Source organism: Gopherus evgoodei, chromosome 16, assembly GCF_007399415.2.
Source record: "Gopherus evgoodei ecotype Sinaloan lineage chromosome 16, rGopEvg1_v1.p, whole genome shotgun sequence".
NCBI classification, from domain to species: domain Eukaryota; kingdom Metazoa; phylum Chordata; order Testudines; family Testudinidae; genus Gopherus; species Gopherus evgoodei.
In genome coordinates, this window is record NC_044337.1 from 20,058,270 (window position 1) to 20,077,152 (window position 18,883).

General features: G+C 47.1%; 1 protein-coding gene across 3 annotated transcripts in view; it reads right to left on the bottom strand.

Moving 5' to 3' along the window:
* GPSM1 (G protein signaling modulator 1) overlaps positions 1-18,883 on the bottom strand; it is a 150,897-nt gene that overhangs the window by 117,656 nt on the left and 14,358 nt on the right. The window contains exon 1 of one of the 3 annotated variants that reach the window (XM_030535612.1): positions 10,105-10,228. The exons of the other annotated variants lie outside the window; for them this stretch is intronic. Coding sequence (XP_030391472.1) covers positions 10,105-10,214 — 110 coding nt within the window. The 5' untranslated portion in view covers positions 10,215-10,228. Of the gene's footprint in view, positions 1-10,104; positions 10,229-18,883 lie in introns of those variants that run through there. 3 annotated transcript variants of the gene reach the window in all.

The window sequence follows — 18,883 nt, forward strand, 5'->3', positions numbered from 1 at the left end:
TGCAGGAGGGATAGAGGTCTGTCTCTCTTCAGGCAAAGCCTCACACCTGCTATAGACAAGAAGCGAGTCCTGGAAGCTTCTCTAACAAACGGAGTGATGGCTCAGCCCTTTACGATCCCCTGCTGCTCTTGGAAATAAAAAATAAAACCAATGCACTGCAGCAGCTCACCCTCAGAGCAGAGAACAGACAGGACTCAGCTGTGATGAACAGAGACCACTGAGGCTGTTGGACAAACGGAGACCCTCCTGATTCTCCCAAAGTCCCAATGTAAACCTCGGTGCTCCCTAAGTCCTGGCCTGCAGTAGTCAGTCACCTTCAAAGGAAGGAGAGGGGGAATCTACCACTGACCTTGGAAACGAAAGGCACAAGACTAAACTGTTTTTGTTTCACCCAGTATTTCTGAGCTGCCAAATAGACCAGCTGTCTGAGGCAGACCCTGCATTGTATTTCCTAAAGCATGTCAGGAGATGGAAGCTGCACCAGGGAGTTGTATGTGGAAGAGACAGGGTGGGTTTTTTTTAAACTGTCGCTCCTTCATTTGCAGGGGTTCCCTCTGATTATCCTCACGTGCTGCACAAATCCGTTTGCCGCTGCCCAAAAACCATTTCCTCAATCCACAGCTCCTGGAAGTAACACAGTGAGCCCAGGCTCACTGCAGTCCTGTGTGCGAAATAGGAGAGAGGGTGCACGAGGGGGAAAGTGCAAAGCTCCCAAGCCTCCCTGGCGTTTTTGTAGGCTTCATCCCCCTTCCCTTCCTCATCGAGAGAGGGATTGCTGCTCGCCAGCGCTCATTTTAGTTGATTTCTATCCCCCGTAGCCCCAGAGTACTTACAGGGCATTCACTTCCATTGCACGTTTGCTAACAAACAACAGCCCAGGCAGCAGTTGTATTTTGTTGCATTTATTCTGCTATTAACAGAGCTGAGTCAGAGGCTATCATTTCAGTGCACAGACAGGGCCCCCTCTGTGGCTTTGGTGCTCGAGAACTCATACCTCTCGCCTCCTGAGTTTTCTTCAGGGGTCAGGATTAAACAAATCCCACCCCTCAAAGCAAAACTTGGCCAGACCTTCTCCTGCTCAGTTTCAGCAGCTTACTCTCCCTTCAGACCCTGCCTCGCCCAGAAGCTCCAAGCTCACAAAGAAACCTGAAAGCTTGCAGGTTTCAGGCCACGTTTTAACACTGAGGTTTTGCATAGCAGTTAATGAAGAATACTTGGCAATTCTAGAGCAACTTCCATCTGAGAGTCATGGAGCACTCTGCAAAGGTGATTACTGTTATCCTCATTTTACAGATGGGGAAATAACCAGTAACTGCACAGGAAATCTTATGTTCTAGACCAGTGAGAACCAGCTCTTCTGAAAAGTGTGTGTAATGAACCCTTGTGGGAGCTGGCAGCAGGGTGGGAATCCAGAACCTTCAGCACCGCAGCACAGACCTCCACCACTCAATCTAAAGCAGGGGTGAGCAAATTTTTTGTCCCGAGGGCCACGTTGGGGTTGCAAAACTGTATGGAGGGCCAGGTAGGGAAGGCTGTGCCTCCCCAAACAGCCTGCCCCCTACCTACACCCCTCAGAACCCCCCCTCAACCCATCCAACCCCCCCCGTTCCTTGTCCCCTGACTGCCCCCTCCTGGGACTCCTCGCCCCTTATCCAACCCCCCGGGATCCCACCTGCTGTCCAGTCCCCCGCTCCCTGACTGCCCCAACCCTTATCCACACCCCCGCCCCCTGACAGCCCCCTCAACCTCCCGGGACTCCCATGCTTACCCAACCCCCGTCTCCCCCATCCCCTAACTGCCTCCCCCCAGACCTCTGCCCCATCCAACCGCCCACTGCTCCCTGTCCTCTGACTGCCCCCCGGAACCCCCTGCCCCTTAATCCAATGCCGCTGCTCCCTGCCCCCTTACCATGCCGCTCAGAGCAGCATGTGTGGCAGCCGCGCCGCCTGGCCGGATCACACAACCCCGCTGCCCAGACGTAGCTATGGAGGAGGAGGGACAGCAGGGGAGGGGCCGGGGGCTAGGCTCCCTGGCTGGGAGCTCCAGGGCCGGGCAGGACGGTCCTGCAGGCCGGATGTGGCCCATAGTTTGCCCACCTCTGATCTAAAGGGTAACACCTTCAGCTGTCAGTAGTAGATTATTATCCTCAAGTGGTGGACGGGGCCAGTGGTACACGCTGGCCAGGATGTTACATGTTTTGCAGTCTATTGAGGCAGGTAAGGTTAATGAGTTTAATATGGATTTCCTTTCTCTACAGTTAAAACCCCACTCCCACACTCATCCACTGACTAAGGTCAAGGGTAGCATCACTTTAACACCTGGTATGTCCCTTGTTAGGGTAACTAGACCTGTATTTATGGCGGGACAGATTCACTGACCTGACAGGTCATTCCTTTCTCTAACTCCTCTCATGCAGCAGGCAGACAGAGTGTTGCACTATTCTGTCTCCTTGGTATGGATATTTTTTTCAAACAAGGGTACTTTAAATTACTTCAGCGAGCATTTCAGAATGGGAGGGAAGGCTCGCAGAGGTTCCTAGGACGTTCTGCTTTTGTCTGCAGTGTCAGCACACTCAAAGGAATTCGCTCCATTGCACTGCACTGGAAACAATGCCTTTGGGATGCTTTTGCCAGAGATGAAGTCGTATTTCCTTTAGTGGTTTCTCATACCGACTCTTTCCAGCATCCAGAGAGCAAGAGAGGACAGGAGAGCATGAATGGTTTTGCATTGCAAAGTTCCTTTGGTTGTGACATCAGTGCATCCTCAGTCTTACATATTTGTTTTTGTTTTAAGCCAATATGTCATTTCGCAATAAAATAAATCGAATGAAATGTACCACGCACAGCATAAGTAAATGGGTGGATTTTATTGGTAGGCAATTTGCTGGCTGCTCAACAGATATAAGATGAAGATAATGCATTTAGTTATTATTTATTTTAATCACATAAACCCAGCAGTGAACAGGGACATGCTCATGGCTGAGTTATTACTGAAAATGTTTAGACATTTTTTTTTTCAATTAGGGAGCCATAGTGAACATTAAATGGGAGATGGCGAAGCTCAGCCATCTGTTCTTCAACAGAATTTATTTATTTATTAAAGGCCCCCATCCTCCTATAGGATCCATGTCGGCAGATCTTTCAGCCACACGGAGCACCACTACCTTCAGGGGAGGCAAGAGGCTCCATCAAGGTCAATAGCAAAACTCCCATTGACTTATCTAGGGCCAGTATTTTACATGGTGTCTTTGAGCGCAGCTGCTGAAAAATTCAGCAGTGCTAATCTGGGTAATAGGACAACATTGCTTTGGGAAATCTTCTTACTGGGATTTTAATGGGGCATCTCAAAATGCAAATTTTAAGCATAGCAAGAGCACAGTTCCTGTCCCCCTAGCACACACCAGGCTCTATTTATTTGTTTTTCAGTTTAACGCTAGGCTTGTCTTCTAGGAGAATTTAAATCAAGACTGGATGTCTTTGGGCTTGGTTTAGGAGTCCCCAGGTGAGTTTCTCAGGCCTCGCTTATGCATGAGGTCAGACTTGGATGATCATAATAGTCCATTCTGGCTTTGAAATCTATGAGTTACAGCAGGGATGCTGCTACCTCTGGGGAGCCCATTCATCAAAAATGCAGGCTTTAGGCAGGATGTGCAGGTCTGTATTTGGATTCTGAGACCAGCCCATAAAAGGGAAGTACTATTTTTATACAAAAAGATTAATATTTATTCCGCAGAGGGCTCTCACCTCAGTCCCACTTAAAGGCTCTATGGGAAAGTTCCAACCACGTCAATGGGATCAGGGTTTGATTCTTCAAGCGCTGAGAAAAATGTATAAAGTCTAGTCTATATGGAGTTATTCTGGAACAGGTTGTCTTGATTAACCGCTCCTGATTAACTCCGCATATGGATGTTCTTACTCCAGAATAACAGTGCCCACAACTGGAGTCAATCAAGAATAGCTATTGTACTTTACATTCACAATCTGCCTACACACCAGATTTGGTTAGTAAGCCCCTGAGTATGAGATTTAATCTTTTTAATACAGATCTGGATCCAGAGTCCAATTCTGCAGCCCAGGCCCATGTCTGGCCAGCACACTTATTATTTGGAAAGTGTCTTCCTCATCTGGTTACATTTCCATCCCAGAAAGTTCTTTCTTCCTGAGAGCAGGGCCCACTTCATGTTTATGGCCACATCAATGTGCGGATTGCGGTGGCTTGGCTGGATTCTCAAAACTTTGAGCTTTCATTTAAAAACACTGGTGTTTGCAGCTCCGTTATGTACGCAATGGCCCCTTCACTAGAGAAACAGAAATCATCCCCCTAAAACTGGGGAAGTTCTCAGCCAGTGAGAATGGAATAGTATTTCACACTTACCCATCACATCTGCCTACTGCAAAATTCTTGCTCCTTCCTCTATACCAGGGGTGTGCAAACTTTTTGACCAGAGGGCCACATCAGGGTTGCAAAACTGTATGGAGGGCCGGGTTGGGAAGGCTATGCCTCCCCAAACAGCCTGGCCCCCATCTGCTATCTGACCCCCTTCCACTTCCCACCCCCTTCAGAACCCCCAGCCCATCCAACCCCCCCAGCTCCTTGTCCCCTGACCACCCCCTCCTGAGACCCCCCCTCAACCCTAACCACTCCCCCCGGACTCCACTACCTAGCCAACCCCCCCACTCCCTGTCCCCTGACTGCCCCAACCCCATCCATATCCCTGCCCATATCCCATATCACAGGCTCCCTGGGACCCCACGCCTATCCATCCCCCCCATTCCCCCATCCCAATTGCCCCCCAAAACATCCGCCCCATCCAACCCCCCTTCTCCCTGTCCCCTGACTTCCCCCTGGGATCTCTCGCCCCTTATCCAACCCCCCAACCATGCCGCTCTGGCAGCCGCGCCACCTGGATGGAGCCAGACACACTGCCGCGCTGCCCTGCAGGAGTATGGAACCCTGCTGCCCGCGCAGCGGTGTAACTGCAGGGGAGAGGGAACAGCGGGGGGAAGAACCGGGGGCGAGCCTCCCCAGCCAGGAGCTCAGGGACCAGGCAGGACGGTCCCACGGGCCACCATAGTTTGCCCTCCTCTGCGCTATACCATCTGGTGTGGTCACTCTCAAAGACAGTCCAAGACTAGATGGGCCTTGGGTCTGATCCAGTCTAGCAAGTCCTATGTTCCTAAATACTGGAGGCTGGGAAATGTCTTACTAGAGCCAGTGAGGAACTTTTAGACAAAATGTTTTTTTCCATTGAAAAATGCCAATTTGTCAAAACCAAAATGGTTTGCAAAACAAGATCAGTTCCAGTGACCAAAATAAAATAAAAAAGAAAAGAAACAGAAAAAGGTTTTAAAACTAATGCATTTCCAGAACGAAACCCCCCAGCTTTCTGGTTTGAAATGACTTTTCATTTAGAAATTTAAGCTAATTAGGCCAAGTAAAAGGTTAAAAACAGAAAAGAAAAAAAAAGGTTGGACTCAAAATAAAAAGTTTGAAAATGCTCAAAACAAAATGTTTCAATGGCCCCAAACTGAACAGGCATTTCTTGGTGAAGAATTCTGAGATTTTGACGTCTTGTCCTGATTCAAGAGGGTAAAAGTTTTTGAACTCTCAAAAATAGTCACAGGATGGGAAAACGGTTTCCTGCCCAACACTCCTTGTCATGGCCAATACTGCGGCTGTAACTTGAACAATGCTAACTGTGTTCATTGTCTGAACACTTTCAATTCAGTTCACAGGGAAAGGGGATGCAGTTTCGGTTTTCAACTGGAAACCAAGACAATACAACTAACTCCCCCCTCCATGCATCCCCTCTCCTCCTCCCTTCCCACCCCACACAACGGAACCAGCTGAGCTCAATGAATTTCAACTGACAAACTCATGCCTGTTATGAAATTGAACATGCTGGGGACTTCAAGGGATTTACCTTTCCCGCCCCATATTATTATTTTTTTCCCATAAGCCAACTGAAAGGGATTTTTCTTGTTCCCAGAAACTCAGAGGAACAGGCTTGAGAGGGCCAGTCTTTCCTCATTCTAGCTCACCTGGAAATCCCTGCTCCTGCCCCAGCCACACCAAGCATGCTACATCTACTTGGAGGCATGGCCTCCATCTCCTGGGTGACAGCTGAATGAGGGAACTGAATCAGCTACCTAAAAGGTGGTACCAATTTACACCAATGTCTAAGGCTCATATTGTATCTAACTCCATCAGGGCAGGTCAAGCTGACCTTGCCTGTTTCTTTAAGAGAATCGGAGTTTGTTTTTCCCCTCTGCCCCAGGCTTTCAGAAAGGGTATTACTGGGCTGGTGAGTGCTCAGCCTTCCTCCTACACGTGCTACCCACACAGCTGCAGCTCAGAGCGCCAGTGACGGACAGCTCCGATTAGCATGGGCAGGATGGGGGACAGATAGTGCCAGAGTCTTTGCACAGAATCCACTTGCCAGCAACTTGCGGCCAATCTGATTCTGTTCCCTTTCTGTCTCATCTGCTTTCCTTCAGCTCCAGTGCTGCTAAATATTTCAAGCCAACCGAGGCCTTTAGAATCCTTTTGAAAACACGCCCCTCAGAGCCCATTCTTCTGAACCAGTCGGGGCCTGATCCAGAGAGGTGCTGAGCAGCCACGATTCCCCTGGAGATCAGAGGAAGTTGCAGTTGCTTGCTTCCTCTCAGGATCATTGAAATTCACATGCAAAAAGGGTTTGGCTGAGACCTTGATTCTGCCATTCCTTTGCTTCATACTGAAGTGTGAGCAAGAGTAATAGAGAACCCAGAACGACGAGCAAGTGCCTTCCCCGACCTGCCCAGCGCCAATGCAAACTGGAAGGCCGATACAACTCGTTCGTTCCCAGCCAGAAAACACCTGCAATTGCCCATTATTATCCCTTCAGCTGATCCGAGCCCTTGGGTCCAAACACAGAGAAAGTCGTTAAGTGAAAATGGAGCTGGTGGTTTACGCAGGTCACAAAAACAAACAAACCAACCCCCTCCCTCCCGACAGTTCAGCATTCCCCGCAGCAGCCTAGCAGGAGGAGCTCAGGTCTGGAATGGTAGGAAAGCTGCAGGCTAGGACAGATTTCCCCTGGCATAGCTGCGGTAGAACAGATGGCACTGATGACGCATCGCCTCGCTGAGCTGTACCCATCTCGCACGTTCAGGGCTGTTAAAAGCATCATCGAGCACTCCCTGAAATTTTGAGGTGATAAAATTCTAAAACAAACCCAAAGACCAGCTGTGCTTTGTTTATAATAAAAGCTGCCTTTATACCCCCGTTGTTGGTTACACTCCAAACACAGACAAATCACAGAGTTCTCCTGGGCTGTTGCAGATCCAGAAAACACCCAGTTGGATTTCTCCAAGAAAAGGCTTCTCCTGTATTTCAAACCCAGGAAATGGAGTTCCCGAGGAGTTCAGAGTTGAATATACCAGCCTATCCAGCTTAGAAGCCAGCACCCGAGGACACAGCTCTGCAGCTCCTCTAGGCAAAGCCAGAGTCAGACTGGCAAACAAGTCCACACTGTGACAATGCATTGTGTTCCTATGGGACTCCAAGCCAAAGAAAACGCAACAGCGTTGTGTACAGCCGGGTTATCCGGGCAAACTGTTCCCATGTTGCTAAAACTAAAGCAGTTCCACCAATGGAAACAACAATGGGTTACCTGGTGTAGACAAGACCTAGCGTTAGCTCGACTTGCTTTGAGCAGGATTAGACATGGCAGAGTTTAAAATACCAGCGGCCAGCCCACGTTAGTGCTCCTACCACAGGAGCTGTACAGGTGTTAGTAATGGTGGGAAACTTTCCCAAGAACTCTATGCCAAGAGTTTTATTGTTCTGTTTTTCTTAAATGAAGTCGATCCTTACAGACTAGGAGCTGGACCAGTGACAATTTAAGGTCAGCAGCAGAGCATAAAATGCTGGTTTTCATTTTTTATGACAGTATGGGGGAAAAAAAAATCTACAAAGGCCATATGTTTTAATATGTAAGCCCATAAATTGAAATGTGGCAGGGTTCCCAACAGTCTTGCAGCAGGACAGTAAACGGCAAGACCAGAATTATGCTGTTTTGCTGACCCAATAGAAACAGCTGACTTTGCAAACCCACTGCCTGTTTAATGTTACTTTGCAAAGCCCATATTGCAGAAAAGCAGCATGTGATGTAACTAGGGGGATTCTCAAGCATTTTTCTCAAGGCCTTTTGGCATCAGTAAGATTTTAGCCTTAGGCCTCATCTACAATGGGGATTTTGTAGCTTTGCTGAGATATCTGCTCTGATGGAAAACTCTAGTGTCCACATGCCGCGTTAGCACGCAAAGATAAAATGAGTGGTAGCAAGTCACCTTTTACACTAGTGCAGGGCTCCTACATGCAGGGATTTGCACTGGGACAGTGAAAGCATAGCATCACTGGTGCAAAAATCCCTAGGGTGGATAATTTGTTCTAAAGGACTGGCCTTGGAGACCAGAATCTTGGTATCTTTACACAAGCCTGCGAAAACAGGCATTTCCACAGGTGACAGTCCCAGGACCATGGGCATCTATTTTTTTTTCCTGGGGAGTCTTCCAGGGCCTAGTGAGAACCCTAAGTAACCCTATTACTCTCCCAAACCCCAAAATCATGTGCCAGGCCCCCAGAATTATGATTTTAAGACAATCCTGAGATTTAAAAAAAAATAATTTTGGGGTCTTTTTATTTTTCTTCTGGTGTTTAAATGTTTAGGGGTTGTGTTTTCAAGGTTTCTTCACAAGCAGAAACTTACTTTCCTTTTAAATGAAAGTTTCTCATGTAAATCACCTGACTCCAGGAGCTGAGACTTCAAGGAAAGCATCAGATATGGTGAGAACTGGCCACGATGTCTCCCTTCCCGCATCTAGGATAGCGAGGATTTCCCTCAGGCCTCAGTAATGCCTCTCCTTAATCTGCTACAATGGCTATTATGCAATGGCAGACACTCCCTCCCCTCTCAGGGATTGAACATGCGGCCTTCCACAAATGCCTCTGGCCCAGGGAATGGTAGATCCTGAAAATAATCTAAATGGCCTGTAAAATGGAGAGATCTAAAGCCAGACTGGGGATGCCAACAACTGAATATTGCTCTGGGGTCATATATCAGAATGAAGACAGCCTAGTCTGGACATTTCATAGCTAGAGTTCAGTGTAACCAGTGTGGCTAAAATGTGCATTAACTGGAGATCATTCCCGAGAGCTTTCCTAAGATTGCTAGTGCAAATGCTGTGGTCACCTCAGGATTTTACAGGGCTCCAAATAAAAGGAATATTAAGACTGCTCCTAACAATAAATCTTTAATCCTGCTCTTTAGATGAGCAAATGGACAGTGACAGAGCAGTAGAGCAGCAAAGGATCCTCTCTAATTTAGGTGGTTGTTAAGTAGGAATACACATGCTGTACATAGTAACACTCAGCGGCTGTGTCTAAGCAGTAGCCATGTCTGCTCTTTATTACACGCTGTACCACGTTGCTTTAGAATAAGGATTCATCTTTTCCAATCAAGTCCCAATTCAAACTGGGTCCTAAGGCTGTTATTTCTTTTCCCATCTCCCTGCAGCTGCCTGATGCCCTAGGCATGACAGAAGCTGTGTATGGTTCAAACCCCGGGTTTAACAACCATTGTTTATTACCTGCTTGCCGGAAGCACTCTCAGCAGCTGCAGTGGTCATGGGTCTGCAAGAATGGACGCCAAAGACACTTCCACAAAGCTATTTTACATAAGCTCCCCTCTACAAAACTCCCATAGTGAATTACAATGGTTTCATACTAAATGCAGCCTTTTTTAATAGGACAAAGCACTGGCCTTTACCCCGTACTCCAAGGCTGGTTCATATATGGGGTGGATTTGGCAGCCTAGATTAAATACCCACATGAAGCCAGGAGGGATCCTTTTATAACCAAAATAGATAATTTCTTCAGATATCTCTGCCCCTGTGCAGACATACGTATTGAACAGAGGAAGACTCCTACAAGCAGCCTGCATGGGTGGATGGGGAGAAGATACGAAAGACAGAACAAAAGCAGGCTTCACTCTGAAATACACCTGAGGAACCCATATAAAAGTGATGCCAAGAACACGACAGGTGACACCAACGTCCTTACCTTAGCCTGTACAGTCTGTGGGCAGGGGAAGCTGGCAACACACAGGAACGACAGAACTTCCATAAGGATTTAGGGCGCTGGAGGAGCCTGTCTATCTTAATCCAGGGCATTTTGGAAAGGCTGGATTCACAAACAGCCTCTACTACGAGCAGGCTGCCGGGAGCCTTTGAAGAGCAGTTACACCCTCAGCAACACTCACCGCTTTAATTGGTACATTTTAAAAAAAAAATCCGATCACATGTTTTGAGCTGTTACTTTCTTTTTTTTTCCTTTTTAAGTGCATCCCCAAGTGTGTGCAGAGCTAGCCCCAGGCAGCCAGCTACTGTAGAGAGAGCTGACGGCCTTGACAGATGTTTGTTTAGAATCAGGTTTGCACAGTATCTTCTTTCTGCCCCCATCCTAGCCCCCCAGAGGAAATGGATTTTGGCAACCGCCTTCTATCTAGGTGGGCAGGTTCCAGAGCTTGAATGACTAACACCTACTGAACTGGGGCATTAAGAGCCCCAGGACTGGATCTGGATCTTGCAGCAACCTCCGTTCATCTGGAATAGTTCCACTGATTTCAATGGCATTACTCTGGGGTCTGCAGTGATCAGAATCTGGCCCATGTGCTTTACATTTCTGCTTCATTGAAACAGGACAGTGTCTTGGTCAGTGGTCAGGGGAAAGGAAACTTGATAGGACTCTACCTAAGCTCCACCCACAATCTCAAGTATTGTGGGAGGAGCTTGGGTAAAGCATCTTTTTCTTTCCCCTGGCCACTGACCAAGACACTATTCTGCAGCGTTGGTGTAGACATGTTGGTCCCAGGCTAGTAGAGAGACAAGCTGGCTGAGGTACTATCTTCTATTCTCTTTCACCAACGACAGTTGGTCCCCTTTCTCGAGCAGTTCCAGTCCTTAGATAGTCATTAGCTTCTTGGCCACATAACTTGCCTTCAGTTTTTTGGGGAACTAATTTTGAACAAGCCATCAGAATCATGCCCACACTATTTTCCAGCACATCCATTTGCATTCCCCTTTGGCATAAGCAATAGGAGGCAAAATAATGTCCCCCTGAGTAGGGCTTTAACTAGCAAAGCATTTAAATGCATGCATAAATCAGTGGACTACACATATGCTTAAAATTAAGCACACATTTTGGTGAATCGGGGCCTTAGTGAAGGACACCACTGGAAACCATGCAGACCACAACCCAAAGTCCTGGAGCCTTAAAATCACACTTGTGCTGCAGCAAAGTAGTGTCTTATAATTTAAAACAAAAAACAAGCCACACAGAAACTCAGTTTCTTCGATAGACTTCACAGGTCAGGACACACTTGGTAGCACACACAGAATTTCAAGGTTCCAAGATATAATCTGCTCCATCAGTGTTTACACCATGGAACATCACCTTCTTAGGCCATGAGATGACTGCTCATTGCCTTGCTAGGCCAATTCCCCCTTATCTCATCCAGCTCTGACAGACCCATTTGGCAAATGTGATAGAGAACTTGACTTCTATATGATACTAATTCCACATTGATTTTCAGAGTGTTATCAGCTGCTTTGGTAACAACGGATTATATTCCTGCTTTGGTGCTACAAAACGTGTGCTCTGTAAACAAATAAAATCTGATCGCCTCCTGTATTTTATACTCAGATATAATCCCCAAAACAATTCCCTGCTCATCTCTTTACTGGAAAATAAATGACTGTTTCCTGATGCTGAATCAGCTGCGATATGACAGGTTATACACACCACTGACAACCTCACCAAGCTCTAGGAGTAGGTCTGATGTGGGCAATACATTTTCATGACAGATGGTGACAAGCACACAGTCGACGTTGGCAGGAATGGCTGCCAGCTCTGTTGCTCTTACGGGAACCAAAAAAGTTCCATCCCTACCAGCCCACATTTGCTCGCTCCATCAGCTTTACTGGCCCCTTAGTCTGCCTATTTGGTACAGCCAACTCCAAAGCCTGCACTATAGGCCTCTTTCAACAAGCCACATCTGTCTTTAGAGACCACAATCTCCCAGGCTGCCAGTCCAATCCTGTTAGAACTTAAAGGCCAACTCTCACCAGGTTGCTAGTCTCTGGTTATTGAAGGCCTTACCTTCACTGCTAACAATGGTGATATTTTATATCACGGCAGCTAAAGCAGGTGAGCTATCCTGAGGTAAAAACCACAGTGAGGACAGGGCACTTCAATGTTATTGTGAAGTAAATTAGACAAAGTCAGCACTCTACTCCTGTCTGGAGTTGGTCTCACCTAGTGAACTTCATGGTAAAACTGAAGTACCTTATCCCTACTGTGTTTTTGCCTTAGGATAACAGGACATAAGGACCTCTTGATGTCGACTGCCAGAAGGCACAAGAGTACAAACGTTTACCAGGATCTCTGGGGGTTCACCAGAAGAATGGCACGTAAGGTCACACCTGTCATCATAATCATTGTGAGATATACATATGGAAAATATGTGAGGTGTGATGCATATATGCTGGAAATTATGTTCTCTAGGCCTTGTAAATTAAAGGCAGGTCACTCAAAGGTAGCGTGTCTGGAGACAAATTTCTGCAGACAGCAGGCGGGAGACCCTTATCTCCCTGGTAGACTACTGTATATTGTGTGTCTCACAACAGAAGTCTATCAGCATACTAAGTCAAATGCTAGTGAAGAGTTTACAGAGACTTCAGATGGAAATTAACAGGAAAAGATGAGCAAAGTGCAGAAGAAACCCTATTTGCAGGTGAAGATCAAAGGCCTGGTCTATCTATTTGGAGGTGCAGAGAAACACCCTAGCATCCTTCAACCTGTGAAGACCAGCTGCCAGCAGTCTAGATGTTATGAAAGGGGGACCTCGGCCATCCTCTCTGAAAACACTGGGAAAGGGACTTGGAGTAAGCTATGCTGCAGGAGACAAGGGAATGGCTAGTGTGTTATGTTTAGGCTCTAGAAAGCATGTTATGATTTTCTTTTATAGGGAATGCTCCAGAGGGACACCTGGGGGGGTTGGTTTGTGCCTGTCACTAACCTGTACCGAGAGGGGGATGCCTGGAAGGCAGTAGTTGAGTTCCCAGAGGATGGTGAGGCAGGGAGCTGATCGCCAGAAGGCGCAGACAAGACTCACACTAAGGGCAGGCAGGAGCAAGATGCCTCACAATCCTGGGAAGCGTCACATGCGTGTGAGCTCTGAGGGAAAAAAAGATACACCTTTATTAGCAGTGAGGACAAGGCAGAAGAGAGGTTTCACTGTGTTTTGATCTAAGCATCACCTCCTTCTCTCTCCCCAAAACCCTCCTCTTACTGGCTGGCTTGTCTTACTTAGCCGTTCATCACAAGTTCTCCTTTCACAGGTGGTCTAAGCGAAAGGGGTGGAAAAATATGTTCATGATTCACAGAGATCTGAGGCAGGACATTACGGTTTGTGTTCGTTATTGTTTGTGTTGTGGTACCTTCTAGGAGTCCCAGTCATGGAGCAGGGTCCCATTGTGCTAGGTGCTGTACAGCCACAGAACACAAAGATGGCACCTTATATCTGAGGTTCCTGAGCTCTCTACAAACACTAGGTGGTGAAGCCTCACTGGACCCCTTGTGAGACAGGCAAGCACAACCCCATTCACAGAGACAGGGTGTGGCCATAAAACACATATAAAAGATCTGTTTGGAGCAAGTGCCAGGGATAGTTCCCTCTTTTGGGAGACATCAAAAGGTGAGCAGAGGCATTGAGAGGCAAACTGACCTCAGTGCAATCTAACGCCTGGCCTACACTACAGAGTTAGGCTGATGCAAGGCGGCGGACATTGACCTACCTATGGAAGCATCTACACTTAAACACTGCTCCCACCCCACATGATCACTTTAATAACCACCTCCATGAGCAGCCAAAGGTCAAAGTCCAAGTACTCAGGTTGATGCAGTGTCTGCGTAGACCAGGGGTTGGCAACCTTTCAGAAGTGGTGTGCCAAGTCTTCATTTATTCATGCTGATTTAAGGTTTCGTGTGCCAGTCATACATTTTAACGTTTTTAGAAGGTCTCTCTCTCTGAGTCTAGAATATATAACTAAACTATTCTTGTAAATAAGGTTTTAAAAATGTTAAAAAAGCTTAATTTAAAATTAAATGAAAATGCAGAGCCCCTGGATCGGTGACCAGGACCTGGGCAGCGTGAGTGCCACTGAAAATTAGCTTGCGTACCGCCTTTGGCACGCGTGTCGTAGGTTGCCTACCCCTGGTGTAGACACTGCGTTGCTTATATCGACTGTTACTGGCTTTCAGGCGCTATCCCACAATGTCCCTACACTGACAGTACAACTGATACAAACGCTCCTGGTGAGGATGCACATCGCCGACACAAGGACACGCACAAGCGATGTAATTATTCTGGTGGCTGTACACCTAAGTTAGGGCAACTTCATTTTGTAGTTTAGACCTGGCCTAAATCAGAGAGAGGGTGACTAGCATGTTAGCCCCACTCAACTGTGATGAAATGGAATGGTATCCGCAGATGCAGTGGTGTTACCGTAGGCATGTTGCCCAGTGCCTATGCTCAAAGACATCAGAAAGAGGGACCCAGTGCAGTGGCCTGGTAAAGCTGGACAACTGGCATGGCGGAAGCAGAAAACCTGGTAACCAGAAACCTGCTGCAGTGACTCAACGTGGGCAAAGCTAGAGGAGTGTAACATCGTCCCAGGAGGCAGCTATTTAACAATACTTAAAGCTTCTTCATCGCACAAAGGAATTAGGAACTGCATTTCCTCTGTTCCCCCCATTTCACAATAGCACACTGTGAACAGCTGCCAACCAAGCGCTCCAGCAAAACTGGCTGCCTCTAGTTAGCTCTGATTTCATTACAGGCCCCAAGAGTGGTTTTCTACCAGGAAACGGCTTATTTTTTTAAAATTAACTGCTGACTACTTGGAGCCTGCAAGATGGATGGGCCTACAGCAAAGTGGGGCTTGGGCACTCTCATTATTGACAGTGGTTCCCATTCTCTCTGATGAGCTTATACCTGGATTTAGGTTTTTAATGGCGACCAGATGTTGTGTGAATTCTAACTGGGCCTTTCACTCCAATCTTTTTTCATTTCTCTTGTGTGTATGTGGGTTGAATTGTTCTGTAGGGCAGCTGCTCTCACAAACTATGGCCAATGACACAGACTGCAGCGATGTGTATATACCCCCCCTACACACACACACACACACACACACACACACACACACACACGTGCTTTGTTGGGGCGGCCAGCCACAGACCATGTGGTTCTCTTGAGCTCCCCAGAGCGACCATACAGCCTGGGCAATCTAAGGTTACTGCCCAGGTCTCCCGAAGTCTTGGCTTGAACTCCCCAGTCCTGGAAGGGACTGGTGACTACACTACAAGGTCAAGGGAAGCTTTGGGTGCAGCTGATTTTAAAATCATCAGTTCCCAGATTCTGTCTAAACAACCTTTCCCCAGTGATGAGAAAGAACAATATGAATATTGTAACACGGAGCAATATGAGGACTGGCACCACGCCACTGTATTGGAAAGCACTAAAATAGAAAACCAAGCTAAAGAGGAAATTCTCCTTTCAATGCACATCTCATCCTCTGAGGGAGGAAGGGCGTGCACAGAAGAATGAACTGGGACTCAGAAGACCTGGGTTCTAAGCCCAACCCTGCCACCAACTTCCTGTTTGACCCTGGACAAGACACTCAACCCCTCTGTGCTTCATTCCTCCCTGCCCCCCCACCCCCACACACACATTGTAAATATGGAGATAATGCTTCCTGGGGGGATGTGAGGATATAGCCGGTAATGTTGGCAAACCACTCTAAGATCCTAGTAGGACAATGTCTGCTGGTCAATGTGGGGATGGGTACGCTAAATGAACCTAGAGAGAGGGATACGAATTAGCAAGGTTTAGCTCTCATTGGCATGACTGAGGATTCCATGGGCGGAACTAATGCAGAATACACAGAGATTTGCAGGGTTGATCACAGCAGAGAATTTTGCCCTGAGGTCATTTTTTCTCATGAGGTTCCATGCCATGGAGTACAGGAAATTGTAATAATTCATTACAAAATCTGCCTTAGAAGCTACAGCAGCAGCCAAAAACTGCAACAGGCCATACTGAACTAATACTGAGAAATAGCATTGCCAATTTTGGTTGGACGTATTCCTGGAGGTTTCATCATGAAACAATCTTTTAATTCCTGGAGACTCCAGGACAACCCCGAGGGTTGGCAGCCCTACTGAGAAAAGACAGCCCTTGAAGGATCCACTAAAGAGCAAACGTGGTACTGTGATTTAGAGAAATGTAGGAGAAGTCTGGAAAAAGCCAAAGAAATGTACAATACCCTCCAAACACAGGGCAGTTCACTACAGGAAAAGCTCTGTATTACCTGAAAATAACCACGTCAGCACGACATCATCTTAATGTGTGATGGAATTTCACTTGACACTATGATTTGGAACATACAGGGACCATCTGGCCATGTGCATAAGCTTCATCTCAGAACCTATTATTATTAATTATTTGTATTGCAGCAGCATTTACATACCCCAGCTGAGATCAGAGCCCCACTGTGGTAGGCACTCTAAAATCAAATAGTGACAGGTTGCAGAGTGGTAGCCGTGTTTGTCTGCATCAGCAAAAACAATGTGGAGTCCTTGTGGCACCTTAGAGACTAACAAATTTATCTGGGCATAAATTAGCCCAAGGAAGTGTATGCCCAAATAAATTTGTTAGTCTCTAAGGTGCCACAAGGACTCCTCACTGTTGTTTTTAAATCAAATAGTAAGAGCGAGACTCTGCCCTGAAGAACTTAGAGCCTAATAGACAAGACAAAAGTATGGGAAAGGAAATAGTGAGGTGAAGTGACTGGCCCAAGGTCACACTGCTCATCAGCGGTGCAGCCAAGAACAGACCATGTCTCCTGAGTCCCGACCCAGTGCACTATCCCACACTCACTCTCTGAAGCAAACTCTGAAGTGATCAGGCTATACTCAGAGCCAGTTCAACTCAACGTCTCACTCCATGGGCAGGCACATGGTGGGGGAAGGCATAGGAAACAGGCAGTTTCGCTCAACACAAGGGGTTTTCAAAGGCACTTCCCATGATGGGAGCTGAGCCTTGATTTTCTGCTGACTGGAGAGCATGCCACATACATATCAAGTGCTGGTGCCAAATCAGAGCCACACACCTTAAAAGAGACGGCAGGCCAAAATGTCTGCTCTTGGAAAGGAGATATTGGAGCTGCCTCTGTAAGGTCAGAGTCTGTGCTCCTATCCTGGAGCCCAGGCCCCACAGGGTATGTCTGCACAGCAAGCAGAAACCCGCTGCCGCATGCCATGCTACATCATTCAATTGTGGGTTCCAGCGCCCGAGCCTGTCTACACAGCTAATCTTAGCGACCTGGGCTCCGAGACTCACTGCTATGGGTTTCTGCTTGCCATCAGATGCACCCACATCCAGGGGTTATTTTATAAAAAGTGATTTTACAAATCCCTCATATTAATGGAAACATTTTTAGCATTTTGTTTAAAGGCCCTTGTGTAATGGTTTTGTTTGGATTCAGACATCCCTCTGCAGTATGCACAACACAGATGCTACCACGCTGGGCTGGTGCGTGAGAACCAGAGCATGAAATCTGACTAGCTTGGGTGAGCGAAGCGCAGAGAGAAAAGACAGAATGTAACTCGTGAAAAGCTAACTCCAGGTCTGGAATTCCTTCAGGTTTAACAGCCTGTGGTGTTTTTAACAGAGAACAGGACACTAAGCTTTCTAAGGGCAACATAGTGTGTAACCTGGCACCTTTCACTGCTGGAAAGGAAAGACCAATGTTCCCAGCTCAGCCAACCCCAAAGTAAGATTCTGGCAGCTAAAGGCGGCTTGCGATTGAAAGTAGATTTTTTGTAGGTGGCAGGCTGGCAAAGTTCCATGATTATTTTAATGCTGCTGGGCCTGTGCTGAAGTACTAATTATGTGCTATGGTGCCGAAGGCCTTGCATAGCCATCCTTTTTTAAAATTTACATTGAAATAAATACATAAAATATGGAAAAACTGGAAAGCTGTATCTAGGACTTGATTCTGCAAATGCTCCCTCCCTCCCACATTGACTTCAGTGGGTCTATGGTCAGTAAGTACTTGCAGAACTGTGCTTTTAAACTATAAGGACAGGAACAGGCACATGGACAGTTCACAGCCTTGCACTTTAAAGGCTCACTTCTAAAAAACACCCAAATCTGCCCAACTCCCTGGCCTGTTCTATTGCAGGTTCCTTTCCCAGTCTGGTCATTTCTTGCACAGAAATGATAGTTTTGCACATGGTTGTATCCCCCTCGCTCTGTCTTACTTGATAGCTGCCACTGTGAGTAGACAAAAAAGGATTGGCAGAGGACGCTAACAATGAAATGGGTGTGGAGACAGCGATCTCACTGTCTTTCTGGTAAAGTATTTTCATAACCATTAACTCAGTAGCACTCACTCTTCCTTCAAGGCAGGACTGAGCCAACAGACCACATGGCACAGGGGGTTCTGTGCTGCTGGAAGCAGCGAACAACCGGGACATCAAACATTTCACACAAGTAGGGCTGGTAACCCTGGCGTCCTAGGCAAGTTCCAGCTGGGAGGCAATTATAAATTGCAGACTTAAAATTCCCCCTGAAGTTGTATTGGGATTAGTATTTTTCACTCTCTTCCCTAGAATGTTGTGCAGTACTGCTGCAGGTTGTTAACAACTGCTGTGTTCTACTCCAGAAGTGGTTGCATTTCAGTAGTGTCCCCCCCCCCCCGATTCCCAGTCCTTTTCT